The following is a 19,246-nucleotide window of genomic DNA, read 5'->3' as shown; positions in this document are numbered from 1 at the left end:
AGGAAAGTGTGTGTGTTTATGTGTGAAGCCAAAATGTCTTACCTTTTTCCTCTCCATGGGTTACTCTCTTTGTTGTTCACTTTCATTCACACCCTAGTTGTTCTTTAGTCATTGGTGTTCCTTGTGTGTGTTGTATGCTGTATGTATTGTGAATGGTACTGTGGGGAACGTGTTCAAATATGTGGGTGTGCCGAAGTGAGATAGCAAATGTCTTTTATCTTTTATTCAGCACCATGACTTACTCTTTCAGGTTATTGTCATTTTTAGCCTAAGTTGTTCTAGATTCAATAGCATGTCTTTGTGTGTGTGTGTGTGTGTGTGAGTGTGTTTGAGATGAAGGGTGTTGAAGAAAATGCGTTCAACCTATGTGTTAGCGGGTGAGACATACATTTTACCTTTTTTTCACTGTTACAGATTAATCTCTTTGTTTTCAAGTTTAGTTTTCTGTCCCAGGTGTTGTCAGTTCACTGGTGTGTAGATTACATAGCATGAACTGGGTGTAAGATGAAGATAATGGAAATAAACTGAAGATTAGATAAATTTTTGGTAGGCAGCATCCTCCATTTATTTTGTGCAGCTCAGACAATTTACTTTTTGCCTTCCTGTGACTTCTTCCTTGGGTGTTTTTCTTCCATTTACAAACCTTCATGTCATCCAGCCATTAGGGTTTAGTGTGATGTGCTTGTGTGGTGCCTCAGATAACAGATAGTGTGGGAATATTGAGATAAGGTGGTGGAAGTGGTGGTGGTGTTGTGAAGTGCATAAGTAATGATGATTATATTTTAGTAGTAGTAAAAGTGATAGTAGTAGTTGTAGTAGTGGCAGTTCATATATGGAAATTATAAACTATTGACTATTACTAATATAACTCCAAAAATCTGTTACCAATTATTTTTTTTTTTAAGTTACACTATCTTTCTTGTGATTCTGAGTTTAGTAGTAGTAGTAGTAGTAGTAGTAGTATGAAAACTACCATCAACTTGTCAACACTAAAATATTCCCCTGAAAGCTCATCACCACTTAGTTTTTATGTTCTTTTCACCATTATTTGCACTATCTTTTCATCACTATCACTGCTGAGAGAGAGAGAGAGAGAGAGAGTGAGTGAGTGAGTGTCTGAACAAAATCAAGTTGGGAAGGAAATAGAGATAATACACACACACACACACACACACACACACACACACACACACACACACACACACACACACACACACACACACACACAGAAAGTACAAAGACAACAAAGGAATAGAAAGACAAACTAAGAGAGAGAAAGAACTTAACTCTAGAGAAGCTTAAAGAAACCTGACGTGTGAAGAAGACCCAGTGTGGAAAGTCAGTTGTAGGATGACAGATGTTTATAGAGGCTGCTGTTTGTTATCTGAAGAGTTGACAGTACATAGAAACGTAAAGAATTGCAAGAAAATGTGAAAAATAAAGATAATATGAACAGAAATTTAAGAAAAATGTTTAAAAAATTACTTAAGCCATAAAATAGATGTAATTAATTGTACATACGGCCATAAAAGGTAAATTTTGAACATTATGACAATAAGAAAATGTAAAAGATGAATAAAATAATGAGGAAAGTATTAAAACACATCCAAACAGTTATAGAAAGTTAAGAAAAAAACACAAAGATTATCCAAACACCTAAAGTTATGAAGAAATATTCAAAACACCCAAACATTGACGAAGTTAAGAAGAAATGTAAAAACTCATCCAAACATCCATTTAAAAAAGAAAAACATTAGAAATTAAGAAACAAGAACAGAAAAGCACTCAAACACTCATTTAAAGTTAACACAAGTCAAGAAACACACACACACACACACACACACACACACACACACACACACACACACACACACACACACACACACACACACACACACACACATTTAAATGAAGGTGTTAATATATATCTATCTTAAAACCATTCCATTATTTTTTTACATTCTGACACTAATCTATACAGGGCAATGGACATCACCTTCTTAAAATAGAAAATAAAACATTAAGATTAGGAATTAAGAATACAAAAGAACATTCAAACATCCATTCAGTTAAGAAAAACACAAGATGAAAAGTATCCAAACATTCATTCAAACCCAGCTAAACATTCTAAACACATCATTCTTTGTGGGATTGTTAAGCATTCTAATCCATGTTGCTATTGTTTGCCTTTCCACCTTGGCAGCCAGACACTTGTGTACATAAAGAGCGTGTGTGTGTGTGTGTGTGTGTGTGTGTGTGTGTGTGTGTGTGTGTGTGTTGCTTTCAAGGTCTTATCATCAGGGTGGGGGAGAGAAGGGAAGGAAAAATAAGTGATGGATTGTAGTTTTTTTAATGTTTTTAGTTGCAATTTTTAAACAGTCATCTCTCACATGTAATAAATCTGTCATCTTTCATGTTTTTTTTTTTTTTTTTTTTTTTGTTAATCGGTTTATGTTAATCAGTGAGCCATTTAGTCAGTCAGTTGGTCATTCATTCAGTCAGTCAGTAAGTAAGTCAGCCAGCCAGCCAGCCAGCCTGCCCCTCTCTCTCTCTCTCTCTCTCTCTCTCTCTCTCTCTCTCTCTCTCTCTCTCTCTCTCTCTCTCTCTCAGTCTGTTGTCACTCTTTTCAGTTGGTCATTTTCTTAATCGCACACACACACACACACACACACACGCACACACACACACACACACACACACACACAGTAATTTCTTCAGTCAGTCACTCTCAATAACAGTGTCAGTAATTTTTCAGCCATTTGTCAGTCAGTCAGTCACTCTTCATCATACACATACACAGTCATTCTTCAGTCTGACAATCACTTACTTGTTCAAACCAGTCAGTCAGTTGTTTTCCAGTCATTTCCTTCATTCATTCAGTCAGTCAGTCAGTCGCTCTCACTCTCACTCACTCAGTCATCTCTCTATCTTCACTAAACCAGAGTTAGTGTATTGCCTCATTATAAAAGCATCTCAACACCTTATCTCTCTCGATTCTAATCCTGATTATCTTACCCACTTCAGCTTAATCTTATCACTGATTGCCTGTTTGTTTTGATGGATATTTGCTCTCTCTCTCTCTCTCTCTCTCTCTCTCTCTCTCTCTCTCTCTCTCTCTCTCTCTCGTCTTCTTCTTCTTCTTCTTTAGTATCCCTCCAATCTCTCTTTTCTTCAGTTTTCTCTTCACTGTTCACCCAAATCATTTTTATGGTGTACACGCCAACCCTCGCCCATCATCTTTTCGCCCTTTCTTCCTAACACGTCAAGATTCATGGCCCCTCAGGTTACATAACACTTTTCCTCACCGTGCAAGGTCTCAGTACGGGTGGAGGCGCCCTTGGGGAGGTGGTAGTGGCGTGGAAGAAGGCCTCGGGGTAGGGAGAGTTGGGATGCTAACGGGGTGCTGACCGCTTTCTTGTAAGTCCCGCTATGTCACACGCGTCACCGTCTAATCTTGTTGCCACCTCTCTTCACTTTTTTTCTCTTTTTTATCCTCTCCCGTGGTGACTGTCTGTGTTTTGCTGCTTGTGTATGTTCCTGAGTGGTTTGCCTAGCCAGGAACGGGTTTTGTGTTGATGTGCTTCTGTTACATAAATCTTGAATGTTTGAATATTAAGTCATACCTACGAAGTCTTGCCACCTGTCTTCAGTTTTTTCTCTTATTTATCCTCTTCCTTGTGTTTATTTCTGTCTCTCGTAGCTTGTGTGTGTTCCAGGTTGGTTAATTTCTCAGGGAAAGTGTTTTGTGTAGGAGTGTAGGAGTTATATAAGACGTGAGGTTTGCATGAGTAAAAGTTATCGATGTGAGAGACCGCCACGTCGATACTGCTTTCATCTATTTTCCGTGTTTTTCACTTATTTGTAAGAATGACGTACTCTACAGTGACTATTTAAACAGAATATTAGCTTCGGTTGAGTATATCCTCAAAGTACAAGTTAGGAGGAATGTTAATCGGGAATTAGAGCAAAACCCACACTCGCTCATTATCACATCCGTGTTCTGACTTTCCTCGCGTTTAACCTTTTACATTTGAGGCGATTATTTACTGATCATCTCAGCTACAAGTGTGCTATTGGTGCAGGGAGGAAAGAGAAAGATTACTGTCAGTACTGGATGAGGGAAACGCGCCTAGTATCGTAGAATAGAGTAACAACTGGTAACTCAAGGGTCGGCAGGTAGAAAAAGGAGGTCTTGGCGGTAGTGGACTGGCCGGTGGTGACGGGAGAGGTGGGATGCCGCGGGGCCTTCAGCTGCCTACCCCTCTGTTAATATCACCGCGAGGCTGGATTTTTTAAGATATCTTGAATTATTTGTGTGATGTGCAGTGCCACGCGTCAAGAACAGGATGTGAGGATAAAAATTTTTGCCGAAAGCTATGAGTGTATGGGTTATTATGTAGGTTGACCTACGTAAAGAAAAACTAGTCTTGAAAGGTTATTGACCCAGTGAAGAAGTTGAAATGTTTGGCTCAAGTTATAACTTAAAGAAACACGTGTAAAGTGAGTAAGAAGACTAGTTTTGTAATAGAATTGAAAAAAAAAAAAAGCAGAACACGTTTGAAAAAAAAATTGTAACCCAACATAAAAGTAGTGTTTAGAATTTATTGAAACTTGAAGTAACCAATAAAACCAATAAAAAACACATGTGAAGCGAGTAAAAAGACTAATTTTGTTTACTAATGGACGAAAGAAAAAGCAGAACACTTGAAAAAAAGTAACTCAGGAAATAAAAATGAGTGATGGTGTCCGCTAACACATTAAAACCCGATGAAATACGTGTGACAAGTGATACCAATTTTTGTCATATACGCGGTAAAAGGTATACCACACCTGAAAAAAAGCCCTATAAGTGAACAAATACGGTGCTAAATTGGAGGTAAAACTTCAAAAACACCTGTGAAATCATTAATACCACAAATTTAGCCATCTTATATACCACGAAAAGGCAAAAACTTGAAAATGCTGCACAACATAACTAATGACGCGCAAAGTGAGTGAGCCCTTAACGAAAACACATGTGGAATGATTAACAGCACAAATATTCACCACACACACGGACAGAGATTAGAAACACACCTGAAAATATGAGTAACAGAAAAAAATAGCACACCTGACTTGATACTAACACGATACAAGCCAAACTAGAGAAAACCTAAATAAAAACGTGTCATACCCCATACACCCAGTGAGTACGTGGACTCTTTAACTATTTACCGTTTAGAAAAGGCAGAACTATTGAGCAGAATGGAGAACAAACTAGCGCAAGTGTTCAGACCGCAGTACAGGTGTAACATAGAAAGACCAGGTATGCACGAGGGAAGAACACCTGTACAGAACTCCAAAGCTTCCCAACATCAAGTGAACAGGACAAATAGGACAGACGTGGAAGTTTTAGCAGTAAATATTAGCTCCCGTATACCTGATGGCGGGGGGAAGGCGCGTGGAGGGGCTGGGTTAGGAGGGCAGGTGTGGACGTCTATCTTGCTGTGTGTTGTCCTGACTCTTGTGCTTGTCAATGATATGGTGACCTACGGAGCTATGAAGGACGTGGAGAGTGTAAGTGTTAGAGAGAGAGAGAGAGAGAGAGAGATTGTCAGTGTCCTATGTATTATTGTATGGTTCTTCTTAGTCCTGTTTTATTATATATTTTTTTGTACTTGCAATGTTTTTAAATGTTAGTTTCTTCAGTCTTCCTCCTCCTCCTCCTCCTCCTTTTCTGCTTTCTTTTTTCCTTTCTTTTTTTCCTTTTCCTTCCATTTTTCCTCTCCTCTCCTCTCCTCTCCTCTCCTCCTCCTCCTCCTCCTCCTCCTCCTCCTCCTCCTCCTCCTCCAGTGAACCTACACATTCCTCCTTCATGTTTCTCTTACCTCTGTGGCAATGGGGAGGAGCCTTCTGCCTTACCATCCCACAGTCTTAACCTTCAGACTAAACTATGTCCCCAAAAACCACATGAACAATTTATTTATTTAATTCTTTTTTTTCCTATCCTCCTTTTTTCTTCCTCCTTCTGCAGGTTCTAAGTAGTATTATCCCTTCAGGAGGCAGCAGAGGTGATGTCGTACCCGCCCCTCAACGTGGTGGTGTACTACGAGGCGCTGTGTCCCGATAGTCGCTACTTTGTCATCAAGCAACTCAAGCCAGCGTATGGGAAACTGCGCTCCATCATGTCCATATCCTTTGTACCCTATGGCAAGGCGCAGGTTAGTGTGTGTGTGTGTGTGTGTGTGTGTGTTTATTTTTTCAGCCATTTATTTCTATGTTATATTCACCTTACTTATTTAATCTCACTCCTTTCTCAGACAAACACTCATTTCTGTCTGTCATATTCACCGACGCTCATCAGATCCCACGCCTTCCTCAGACAAACTCTCATTTTTAATCGTCATTTTCACCTTATCACTTTCTATAGCCTCCAGTCACTTCTTTACTCAAACACACACACACACACACACACACACACACACACACACACACACACACACACACACACACACATTTTTACCAAGAGCTTCATTTAATATTATTTCCTTATACAAATTCATTCTATCTGTCATTTTCACCCACCCTCATCAAATCACACTTCTTCCTTAGACAGACTCATTTTCATCTTGTCATTGTCAGCCACACACCCAATCCCATCCTTTCCTCTGACAGACACACCTGCAACTTAATATTCATCCACACACCCACACACTCACCCAAGCATATTCTTTTCCCTGGCAAACACATGTCTCCACCACAGCTGTATTTAATGGCACATTCACCTGCTAGACAAACAATTCTCTCTCTCTCTCTCTCTCTCTCTCTCTCTCTCTCTCTCTCTCTCTCTCTCTCTCTCTCTCTCTCTCTCTCTCTCTCTCTCTCTCTCAGCACAATCTTCACACCTATCTCTCTTTTTTCTCTTTCCACCACACACTCACCTCACTGCTTCCTTCTGGCAAACATACACAAATCTTCACCTTTCTCTCTTCCCACCCCAGACTTATCTACCCACTCATTCCCCTTATCTCAACACAGAACCTTTCACTACAGCCTCATCAAATCTTCCCTTCCCTTAACAAACACACACCAATCTTCACTTCTGTCTCTTTCTCTCTCTTATCACAGCCTCACCTCACTAGTCCTTCCATTGACATACACACATACACACACAACCCATCACTACAGCTTCTCTAAATCTAAACTTTCCTTTACAAACACACACAAATCTATACCTCATTTTTCTTTTCTCTTTCCATCAGACTTACCTATCCACTTCTTAAAACACAGAACCTTTTACTGTCTCCTTCCTACAGCCTTACCAAACCAACCCTTCCTTTGACAAACACACACAAATCTTCATCTTTTTGTCTCTCCCCACTACAGAATTACCCACCCACTCCTACCTCTTAAAATACTGAACCTTTTACTGTCTCCTCCCTACAGCTGCAGTAAATCTTCCTTTCTTCTGATAAAAAACACACAAATCTTCACCTTTTTGTCTCTCCCCACTACAAAATTACCCACCCACTCCTACCCTTTAAAACACTGAACATTTTACTTTCTCCCCTCTACAGCTGCACTAAATCTTCCTTTCCTTTGACAAACACACCCAAATCTCCATCTCTTTCTCTTTCTTTCTCTCTCCCCACCAGACTTACACACCCACTTCTTCATCTTAACACATACAACCTTCTACTATCTCCTCAATCTGTAATTTCTACCAACAGCTTCATTTAATATTCCTTCCTTACATAGACTCATTCTATCTCTCATTTTCACTCACAGTCATCTAATCACACTCCTTCCTTAGACAAACTCATTATCTCTAACCTAACCTTCCCTTCCTCCAGACAACAGAGAAGGATGGGAAGTACACATTCACCTGTCAGCACGGGGCAGTGGAGTGCCGTGCCAACACTGTGCATGCCTGCGTCACCAATGCCATCAGGGACGAGGAGAAGCAGCTGGACATTGTGAGCTGCATGATAGAGAGAAATGAACAGCCGATGAAGGTTGGACAAAAGGTGAGAGGGACAGAAAAAGAGGGAGAGGGAGAGGAGGCTGGTACTGCTTTTACTACACATCAAATCTCCACTCACTCCACTAGTACTAATCAACACAACTTAACTAATCCCACTACCATTCCACTTTCACTGTTATTGTTGTATGTTTAACCCCTTCAGTACTGAACGCATTTTTTACCATGAGTTTTGTGTATGATTGGACGATTTTATTTACATTAGGAAAGGTCTATGAAGGTCAGAAGATTAATAGCCAGAGTCTTCACTGTTTTAATCCCAACATAAGTATCTGGAGCTGTACAAAATCTCCATATAGTAAAGCAGAATAGATATGAAAACATGCCATGGTACTGAAAAGGTTAACTAATGGTGAGAGAGAGAGAGAGAGAGAGAGAGAGAGAGAGAGAGAGAATTATCCAGTACAATAGAGCATCACTTCCCTTTCTCTTTCTCTCTCTTCCTCCTTCTTATGAGGAAAAAAGGAGGAAGAGGAGGAGGAGGTCGAGAAGAAGGAAAAAATGTAAGACAGATACTAAAAAGAGATGAAATACCAGAGAGAGAGAGAGAGAGAAAACCCACCACTCCACCTCGTTGCTAATCCACTCTTCCTTTTGTCAGTGTGTGGAGAAGTTTGGTGAGGACTGGAGCAAGGTGGCGCAGTGTGTGGAGTCGGACAAGGGCGCCAGCATCCTGAAGCACATGGGCGATATGACTCACAGCCTGCGTCCTAAAGTGTCCTTCATTCCTACTGTGGAGATTGATGGGGTAAGTAGAAGTAGTAGTAGTGGTAGTAGTAGTAGTAGTAGTAGTAGTAGTAGTAGTAGTAGTAGTGGAATAAGTAGGAGTAGTAGTAGTATTTGTAATTGGTAAGTAGTAGTATTTGTAGTAGTAATAGTAGTAGTAGTAGACATATTTCCCAAGTGTTTATGCCCCTCAAACATGTCTTTTCTTAGATATCTTTTGTCATGTCATATTTCCATCCTCTTTTGTGACTGAGGTAAAAGATCTGTTTGTTTTTTTTCCATCTTCTAGTCTTCTCCACTTATCTTTTTATGTCACTCAAGTATCTCTCCTTTCTCAGCTTTTCTAGTGTCCTCTCATGTTTCCAGCCTCTTTGTGGAGAGTAGAATTATAAGTCTTATGTATTAATGTCTGTGTGCTCTGTGTGTGTGTGTGTGTGTGTGTGTGTGTGTGTGTGTGTGTGTGTGTGTGTTTCTATGTGCTTGTTGAGAGAAAAACTTAATGATTTGGAATATAGCAAGGGTAGATGTTTATGTGTGTGTGTGTGTGTGTGTAGAGAGAGAGAGAGAGAGAGAGGATGACAGAAAGAAAGGAAGGTAGAAAGAAAGAAAAAAGGGAGGAAGGAAAAAGAGAAAAGCTGAGACTATGAAATGCTATGAGAGAGAGAGAGAGAGAGGGGGGGGGGAGATGACAGAAAGAAAGGAAGGTAGGAAGAAAAAGAAAGAAAGAAAGAATGAAGGAAGGAAGAAGAGAAAAGCTGATGCTATGAAATGCTATGAGAGAGAGAGAGAGAGAGAGAGAGAGAGAGAGAGAGAGAGAGAGAATAATTAGTGATATAAGGCAGAATAAGGTAAGGTCTCCATCTCAGGTTGTGTCCCTCCTTGCAGAGTCTGAGTGAGCAGACACAGATACAACAAGACCTCCACAAGGTGTTATGTCGGAGATACAAGGGACCCAAGCCGCCCTCCTGCTAGCCCTCACACACACACACACACACACACACACACACACACACACACACACACACACACACACACATTTTTATTGTTTAACTTTAAGGTCATAGTTGTTTGTTTAGTGTTTGTTTTTATTCTGTTGATGTTCTTTTTTTTTTTTCTTTTTTTCCTGTAGTTTTTGGCATCTATAGCAGTTGTTTCCGTCTTTCAGAGTTTACTTCGCTTATACTTTTATTTGACGATGGTGACGAAGGATTTATTACATCGAAACACCTTACATTTTCTTTTTTATTTATTTATTTATTTAATCGTCGACTTAAGAGGAAATAAAGGCACCGTGTGTATAAGAATGAAACGATTTTGTACAACTATCATTACTGTCATTAACATTTCCATTAGCGCTAATACATAAATAACAAGGCATTAGGTAGACTTGTGATATATAATTTTGTACGTAATGCTTACACACACACACACACACACACACATTCCAGCATCTGTACAGTGTCAATAGATTTATACATAAGCGAACATAATGAGATCTAATTTTAATCTTTTCACTGCTGGTCCACTCTTCTCAATCACCCGTCACTTTGTAATCTCTTATCTTTTGGTACGTTAGCTTGACAGTCCCCCAAAGCACCCAGATGTAGTTTAAAGGCAGGTATTAACAGATATTCACCTTCTTGTTTTCTCTTATTGTAAAGATTTGAGGTGTATAATGTTTCGGTTTCATGCAATTCGGATTTATTATGGGACAGTTTAATAATTTTCAAAGGACGAACTGGATTTGGTTGTAAAGGGAGATTTGTATTTTTTATTTATTTATGTATTTTTTTTTTTTTCCATCTCTTGAGTAGTAAAATTTTGGTGTCTATATCCCTAGTTTCATACAATTTGATTTAGAGATTGAATTTAAAAAGAGAATTAACCTTTTTCTCTTTTCTTCTTTTTTTTTCTTTTTCTTTTTTTCCCTTAGTAAAATTTTGCTGTCTAAATTCTTAAACCTTCATACAATTTGCAGTTTATAATCGACATGTTTGATTTGAAGGTTAAATTTAACAGAGAGAACTTTTTTTTTCTCTTCTTTTATTTTCTTTGTTCCTTAGTAAAAAAAATTGGTATCTAAATTCCTAGACTTATATACAGTTTCATGTTTACAATAGCCATGTTTGATTTGAAGATTGAATTTAGAAAGAGTTAAGCTTTTTTTTTAAACTTTATCTTACTTTCTTTTTTCCCATTAGTAAAATTTTGTCTAAATTCCTAAACCTTCATACAATTTCAAGTTTACAGTAGCCATGTTTGATAATTCTCATCTAGATTTGATTTAAAGAGAAATTCCTTTTTTTGTCTCTTTCTCTCTCGTATTTCCCTCTTTTAGCAAAATTACCCTTTTAGTAAGATTACCCTTTTTTCCCCTTTGAAGTAAAATTAAAATCTGAGGCCTTAATACTCGCACACAATTTTTCAAGTATAACAATAGTTCTGAAATGCTCCTGTTCAAAGTTTGCAGTGCACTTTTAATAAACATAGCAGTTTAAGACAGAACTACACTGCTATTCTGTCATTAGTAAAACAGTGCTTCTAAAAGGCCCTAGTTTCATACAGTTCAAAGTTTCCCAGAGTTTGCAGTACACTCTTAATAAACATGGCAGTAACTAGATTCAAATATTTTAAGACAGAACTACACTGCTATTCTGTCATTAGTAAAACAGTGCTTCTAAAAGGCTCTAGTTTCATACAGTTCAGTTTCCCCTAGATCCCTTCAGTAACTACAAAGCTATTACCTGGATTTGAAGATTTGTAAGGCAGAATTAACCCTTTTATTCTCCCTTTAGTAGAATCACTGCTCTCATGCACTAGTTTCATGCAAAGTTTAATGGCACCATGGCTCACACACTCGAGTTTCATGCAATGCTAAGTTGTAATGGAGCAGTTTTTGAAGTATTATCAGGATTATAAGGCAGAATTAATCTTTTACACTCTCTTTAGTAGAATATTGGCTCTCATGCACTCAAGTTTCCTGCAGTGGTAAGTTATAATGCAACACTCAAGTATCAGGCAGAATCCACCTTTTTAATCTCCCTTTAATAAAATCACGCCAATTTATGAAGCACCCAAGTATCTGAATTGTGAGGCTTAAGACAGAGTTACCATTGTGTTCTCTCCTGTCGAAGTCCTTGCAGAATGAGCCTTGTGTTCTCCCCCCAGTCCTCAGTTAGTGTTAACCTCTTCAGTACTGGGACACATTTTCACCTTGAGTTTTTCGTGTGATTAGATAATTTTATTTATATTAGGAAGGATGTATGGAGGTTTGAAGATTAATGGCCTGAGTCTTCACTATTTTAATCTCCACATAAGTTTCTGAAGCTGTGTAGAATTGATAAATAGTAAGCAGAATGAATATGAAAAATATGTCATGGTACTGAAGAGGTTAAGGAAACCAAGCAGTGAAAAGGTTACCAATGCATTCCCTTCAGTGTGTGTGTGTGCAGGAGGCCGAGAGGAGAGAGGAAGGCAAAGAAAGCGGAAATCTTTTATCACTTAACTTTTAACTATTTGAAGGAAGTTAATGTCTCTTTTATTTCTCTGTGTATTTTTGATGATTTATTTAATTCATCAGAAGCAAATTGATGTTTCTTCTTTATTTGATTTATTTCATGAGAAGAAAATCAATGTTTCTTATTTATTAATCTATTCAATTTATTTTTTATTTCATCAAAAGCAAATTAATGTTTCTTCTTTATTTATCTGCATATTTTATTAACTTCTTTAATTTCCTGCCCCTTTTCCCCTCCCGTGGCCTCCTGCATGCATTAAAAAGATACATTCCCATTGGGTCGCGGGAAATGCAGAGCTAGCTTGTGATTGGTCCATTTGTGACTGTGTGGTGAGGGAGAGAGCGAGAGGGGAAGGTGGTAATGTTTGGTGAAATGTTTATGAGGCATTTTTTCGTGACCTTTATTGACAGCAGGGATGGGGGAATGATTAGGTGAAAGAGGCATTGTCTGTCAGTATTCAGGTGTGTTTGTGAAGGACAGAGAAGAGGTGTGGTAGAGGTTAGGTTAATTATATAGGTAGTCGGCAGGTGAAGGACAGAAAGAACAGGTGTAGTAGAGGTTAGGTTAGTTATTTCAGGTAGTTGCCAGGTGTAAAGATGTGTTCAGGTGTGTTTGAAGGATGGAGAAGCAGATATGTGGAAGCTAGGTTGATTATTGGAGAATATTAGTGAAGTGGGAAGAGAAAATGTTTAGCTGTTTATAAAGGAGAGAGGAAAGCATAGGTATGGTAGAACAGGTTAGCCATTTCAAGATAGGTTAATTTATGAATGGTTGCAGGTAATTCAGGTTAAAAAAAATTGTGTTTGTGAAGATAGGAAAAGATAGGTACGATAGAACAGGTTAGCCATTTCAAGATAGGTCAGTTAATGAGTGGTTCTAGGTAGTGGCCAGATGGAAAAAGATGTGTTTATGTGTTTGTGAAGAGAAGGAAGAATAGATAAAATATATATTTGTGACTTATTGTTTGTAAGGGATAGAGAAAAGAATAGTTGTAGTAATATGTTAGGTTAATCTTTCCAGGTAGAGGCCAGAGTAAATAGAAATGTGTTACGGTGTTTGTAAAGGAGAGAAGAGTGGTTTGGAATTAAACAGGAGATTTATAGACAAAAAAAAAAAAAAAAAAAAAAGTGGGAGAATAATTGGATTCATTAAATGCTACCACAGACATTATTTGAATAGATAATGATTCGATATGAGAAACGAAGTGTTGATTGGTTAGAAAGTGAGAATGGGAAGGTTTGAAATGAGCAGTGAGAGATGAAGAAGGGAAAAAGATGAGATAGAGGCATTAAGATTTTTTTTTTTTTTTTTTTTATGACAATGGTGGGATAACGAGGTGATGATAGATTAGAAACAGAATGGGAAGGTTTGATATGAATATAGATTGGTGAAGAAGGGAAGGATATTGAGTTAGAGATTAAAAGAGATTGTTTTGATGGATAATAAGAATATGAAGGTTTACAATAAATGATGATCGGTAAAGAAGGAAAGGAGAGTGAGTTAGGGGCATTTAGGAGATTATTTTGATAGATAATGATGGAAGATGATTATGAGGATGTTGATGGGAGGTATAATGAATTATTAAGGACTTTTTTTACAGGAAGAATGAAGGTTGAAGATGAGATGAGATTATAAACGTGGATGTATATTGTGTTATTTTGACAGGTTATTGAAGTGAAAATAACCGAGGTATTTATTTATTTATTTTGCTGACTAACTTACGTGTAAGGATATTTCTAGACATTCGCCGTTATTCGGATACTCTCTGTTTATTTGAAGGAAAAGGAAAAATGGGCAATGATTATTTTGATGGACGTAAACAGAACACCTATTATTATTATTATTATTATTATTATTATTATTATTATTATTATTATTATTATTATTGACTTCCACTATCTTTCTTCCAAGTAACGTGTTGTGTGTAGTAGGCTGTCACTTCTAACGAACATAATTCCATTACTGCTACTACAACTATCACTATTTCAATACTTTACTGGTACTTAAAATGTGTGACATCCTCGAAGTCTACTATTTGTGTATTTATTTAGTTTTTCTATTGTTATTTATTTTTGTATTGATAGTCTGTGAAAAGATGAATGAATATATGACGAGTGTGTATGTATGTCTTGGTTTTTTTTCTGATCCTGGTGGTGGTGGTAGTAGTAGTAGTAGTAGTAGTAGTAGAGCTGAGTAGTAATTGTAGTCATCAGACCCGTTTCAAGACATTGGGGATCCTAAGCAAAATGGACATGGAGTCTCATTCCCTGGCACACAACCCAAGGACCACAGCAAAAACTCCAAAGCCTTCCCATCCCACCCCGGCCACCGCACAAAGCCTACAAGAACTACAGCAAAGACACGTTGTTTGAGATTGCATTTTATTAAATATAACTGAAAAAAAAAAAAAAACTACCACTCCCACAACCCGCATGAAGGGCAGTGTGTCGCAGCATTATCCTTTCACTACAGTTACATTCTACAGAGGCGCTCACACAGTTTGTCATTCCATTTAATTCTTAACTGGTTGCTGTCTGTGGGCCCCTGGTAAGCTCGGGGCCCTAAGCAATTGCATGTTTGCTTGCCGTATTGCGACGGGCCTTGTAGTTATATAAGTAGTTATACTATTAGATGGAAGAAGAGGAAAGTAATAATGGTCGGAAGAAGAGAGAAAGAAATAATGGGAATATTGAAGTAGAAAATTAACAATTATGCAGATCAATGAACTAACAATATTGAAATTAAAACCAAAATAAGGGCCGGTAGTTCAATAATTCTCTCTCTCTCTCTCTCTCTCTCTCTGAATGAGTTATTTTTCCTAACAGCTCAATTATCTCAAATGATTAAACTGAAGACGAATCGATGGTACTTAAAAAAAGTCAAAATCTAAAAGTTTTGTTTCGAAACGCTTAAATTACTGGTAATCTTTTTTTTTTTTTTTTTAACTTTTTGTGTGTGTGTGTGTTTTGTACCTCTAGTAAGAGTTTAGAAGGCTGCAGTGGTAGTTACGGTGGTCTTCAGATGTTTTCATGGCTGTAGTGATAAGCAAAGAGAGTTTCCAAGTGTATTTTCACGATTGCAGCGATAGATTTACTAGTATTTTGCACTATCATTAACAGAAACACTCACGAAAACTTTATCTTTGTTCTTTGTAGCCTTTGAAACTACTGGTGATGAAACACTGCTCTTTCACCATGACTGTTTTCAACGCCATAGCAATAAGTAGCCAGGTTCCCAAGACTGTTTCCTCTGTCAGTAATGTAGAAAGCATATCAATCTGTCACAAGAACCATAAAAACATCCTTAAAATTCTGTGTCATAGCAAGTAGAATCGTTTGAATAGTGGAGAAAGGCTGGCGAGTGTTTCAGAATATGCTGCTTCATGGTTCACAACAGAGGGTTCGGTGTTGAGCTTACGGCTTCCCTCTACCCCGCCTGCTCACTTCATCGCCAGCTGCTGCAGAAGGAGGTAAGCTGAAGGGTCTGGGTGTATGTGCTTGAAGGGAGGAGGCTTGAGTGTTTTTATTATGTTTTGTGGTGTTATGTTTTAGTTTCCTTCTATAACTTGTATGGTAATGTTATGCTTCTCGTTTTCTTTCTTAGTCTTATTACAACGACTACCACTATTACTGATTATTACTATCGTTTTTATACTTCCTTCTTCCTCCTCCTCCTCCTCCTCCTCCTCTTAATTCTGTTATCAATTTACAACTACCACCATGTTTGTTTCGTCTATTACTACCACAGCTTTCAAAATTACCCTCGCTACCATTCCTATTAGTCCCTCACCTACTGCTACCAAAACTATAACTATTACTTGTTAACTACGCTGTACCTCTATCTCTTATTACAACTATCACTACCTATTAACCGTCTTCCAAACCCTCTATATTATTGCCACTACTACCATCACCATCTCGCCTATTGCCACTATAACTATTAGGTACCACCACTACTACTATTACTACTATCTCTTATTACAACTACCACTGCCATTATTACGGTCTTCCATATCCTCTATATTACTACTGCCACCATAACTATAACTATTACCACTACAACTGTTACTACTATCTCTTATTTCAACTACCACTGCCATTGCCTTATTACTGCGACTACCACGGTAACTTCTAACATTTATTACTATCACTAACACAATTACCTCGTCTTACTACAACTACCATTACTTCTAACACTTTTTTACAACTATTACCAGTATTACCTCAGCTTATTACAACTATTACGTCTAACACCTGAACTAATTTACTTCATAGACTAAACCTTTATTTTCTTCCACAATAAGGTCTACACAGGATATACACAGGAGTTTAGCAGTGCACACGATGACATGAACAAGCTGGACACGAGTAGACGAGCAGGCTGGACACGGAGACGGGGACAGGGCAGGCTGGACACAGATGGATATTTTAGAGAAGGATGCCTGCGTATAGAGACAGCTGACCACTTCACCTCGCTACCATCTTCGGAGCTGAACAAGGCAAGTGTTGGTATTTGGTGCTAATAATCTAAACATCAAGTAGTGTATCGCAGGGTAACGCTCACAGCGGACAGGTGCGGTGCTACAAGTAGGCTATATATGTATAGTATAGTATGTGCTGGATGGTTAGTGAGTGAGTAACTCAGTGTTCAGTGTTTTTGTCAGTGGTTTCTTGATAAGGTATGTAGAATGTTTACGGTCTTATACTTTAAATTCAGTGAAGTGTATAAGGTTAGCCATTAATTTCAGTGTAGTGTGTTCTGTCTTTTCAATGCGATATGTATAATAATTCACGTTCAATGCGGTATGTAATCATTCACGGTATGTCGAACTCTATTAGTATTTAGAAAGCATTTAAGAATCTATTAGAACGTTCAATATCTTGTACTTTAAATTTACAATAGTAAATTATAATATTAACCTTTCCAGTGCGGTATGTGTAACAATTCGTCGTGTATGAATGAAATGTTTTAGCCTCGAGAAAGAATCAAATAGAATGTTTTGCTGAGAAGTCTTGATGGATAAAATTTAATGACTGTAATCTATATAAACATGTAGGTACAACATTTAAAGGAATGTTTTCCAATTTTATTGGTTAGTATTGAAGGGTAGACCTTATAAGTACCAGAGGAAGGGTCAAATCATGCTAGAGGTGGTAATAACTGTAATGAGCTGATGGTTTTTCTCCCGCAGGCGAAGCCGCAGATCTGGTCAAGACTCCCTTGAACCTCTGGAATCACTGGCTGGTTGTCACTTCCTCGTCACGCCTGAACCCTCGTTGTCTCGTAAGAGAAATGGATTTATCGCCCGTTTATAAGGCTTGTTGCACGTGCGTGACTAAGTAGTACTAAACATGGGATGAAAAGATGCACGTGACATTTCGTTTAGTTTTTTTTTTTTTTTTTTTTTTTTTTTTTTGTAGAAATAAAGAAAGCTAAGGGTAAAAATAGCAGAGGTGGAGGATTGACGAAATTTAGGTTTAGTTGATATATAAAGAAACGCTGGGATGAAGTTGCAATATTTTTATTATAATACAATTTCAAAGGTTTTAAATTAGAAATTAACATTCTTTATTTACTCCTTGCAGGACCACCACCACCACGACGTCAGTGCAGAAGCAACAAGAGGCGAGTGACGGGTGTTGCTCCCCAAACGGCATCAAGAGAAGCGCCGCTGCACGTCTCGCCACACAGCAGCCATTATTCCGGCGCTCCCCCGTTCTCTACTGGCGGGGACGGAATGCCTTCCAAACACTCCCTGGTGGCTGGCCCGTTGCCGGTGACTATTCAAGTGTTGACTAAGAGTTCGAGAGACTCTGCCACTCAGTTGTTGATTTTTTTTTTTTTTTTGGGGTTGTTCCGCTGTTTCTCTCCGGAGACACTTCGAGGTATCTCTGTAATGTACGTACTGGGAAAAAGAAAAAAAATCGATCGATTTTCAGTTTTTGGGGTGTGGGGGGGGGGTTGTTTCGCAGTTACTTTCTCTCCTCTCTCCGGAGACTCTTCGAGGTATCGTACTGTACATGGACGGTAAGGGACTGTTTAAACCCTTTTGAAGTAAGGTAAAATGACACCATAAATAACAAAAATTAAGTAATGAACAACAAAAAAAGTACTGACACTACGTACAGATCTATACTAATATAGGATGATAGATATATCTATCTACTACTATATCTAATATAGGATGATAGATATATCTAGATAGTCTACTACTATTTATTACCTACTATCTACTATTATATCTAAGTCTACTATTATCTACTATTATATCTAAGTCTATTATATCTATCACTATATCTATCACTAGTATACATTACTAACGTATTTACCAAAAAAAAAAAAAAGCCTCGATTTTAGTATATTAAACGTATATGAAACGTTAAACGTCGTCTATTAAATTCTGTATATTAATATACAAAAAACCTAATAAACGACGTTTAACGTTTCATAATATACAAAAAATATAAGACGTTTAATACAATATTTTTAGTATATAATAATACTACGTTTATAGATTTTTTAGTATAATACGTTTAATACAATAAAATCTGGTATTAATACCAAATAATATATAATAAAATCTGGTATTAAAAATCTAATACGTTAATAAAATACCAAAGCACATCATAAATAATATATTGATTTACACCGAAGCACATACGTAAACATAAGAGTATTAACAGTTACTGAAGCACACATGTATTGATCTACGATATACATGTTTCTCTACTATTGCAGGTACATAATTATTTATAATTGAGTATATATATATTAGGATAGTGTCACTTACTAAGCCTACAGTAATTACATTACAATCCCTAACATGAACGTACGTCACCCGATGCCGTGTGCGTAAGGTCCCCGCCAGTGTGTGTGGTCAATTCAGTGTGAAATAGACATACGACCGACCTCCCCCGCCCCTCCCCCATTCACGTGCAGCAGCAGTGTTGGTCCTGGGTTCAGCTGCACGTCCCTTCGTCAC

The 19,246-nt window shown here is 37.8% G+C and overlaps 2 protein-coding genes across 7 annotated transcripts in view; both read left to right on the top strand.

Annotated features, from left to right (window-relative positions):
- LOC123519698 (gamma-interferon-inducible lysosomal thiol reductase-like) overlaps positions 1 to 14,389 on the top strand; it is a 15,071-nt gene extending 682 nt beyond the window's left edge. The window contains exons 1-5 of one of the 5 annotated variants that reach the window (XM_045281201.1): positions 3,994 to 5,556; positions 6,039 to 6,200; positions 7,833 to 7,955; positions 8,622 to 8,768; positions 9,632 to 14,389. In XM_045281201.1, the coding sequence (XP_045137136.1) occupies positions 5,245 to 5,556; positions 6,039 to 6,200; positions 7,833 to 7,955; positions 8,622 to 8,768; positions 9,632 to 9,718 (831 nt within the window). In that variant the 5' untranslated portion in view covers positions 3,994 to 5,244 and the 3' untranslated portion in view covers positions 9,719 to 14,389. Of the gene's footprint in view, positions 1 to 3,993; positions 5,557 to 6,013; positions 6,201 to 7,832; positions 8,007 to 8,621; positions 8,769 to 9,631 lie in introns of those variants that run through there. The other 4 variants (XM_045281191.1, XM_045281214.1, XM_045281208.1 and 1 more) reach the window with 4 other exon arrangements.
- A 1,199-nt stretch (positions 14,390 to 15,588) lies between these two features.
- Positions 15,589 to 18,158, top strand: LOC123498120. Of its 2 annotated transcripts, none has more exons than XM_045245296.1 (4): positions 15,589 to 15,733; positions 16,568 to 16,762; positions 17,456 to 17,547; positions 17,850 to 18,158. In XM_045245296.1, exons 1-3 carry the CDS (start codon positions 15,647 to 15,649, stop codon positions 17,486 to 17,488), a joined length of 315 nt encoding a protein of 104 aa, XP_045101231.1. In that variant the 5' UTR covers positions 15,589 to 15,646; the 3' UTR covers positions 17,489 to 17,547; positions 17,850 to 18,158. The 2 variants fall into 2 exon arrangements, with proteins under 2 accessions (XP_045101231.1, XP_045101222.1); XM_045245287.1 differs by having other exon boundaries at positions 17,456 to 17,548; positions 17,854 to 18,154.
- The last annotated feature ends 1,088 nt before the right edge of the window (positions 18,159 to 19,246 follow it).

The sequence above is a fragment of the Portunus trituberculatus genome, chromosome 7 (genome assembly GCF_017591435.1).
Source record: "Portunus trituberculatus isolate SZX2019 chromosome 7, ASM1759143v1, whole genome shotgun sequence".
NCBI lineage: Eukaryota > Metazoa > Arthropoda > Malacostraca > Decapoda > Portunidae > Portunus > Portunus trituberculatus.
This window is presented reverse-complemented; position numbering and strand designations above follow the sequence as displayed.

Bases quoted from the DNA above. Each gene is read 5' to 3' on its own strand.
- LOC123498120 (XM_045245296.1), top strand. From the start codon at position 15,647: ATGGTTCACAACAGAGGGTTCGGTGTTGAGCTTACGGCTTCCCTCTAC. The intron at 15,734-16,567 runs GTAAGCTGAAGG...TTCCACAATAAG, and splicing joins GCCAGCTGCTGCAGAAGGAG to GTCTACACAGGATATACACA. The intron at 16,763-17,455 runs GCAAGTGTTGGT...TTTCTCCCGCAG, and splicing joins CATCTTCGGAGCTGAACAAG to GCGAAGCCGCAGATCTGGTC.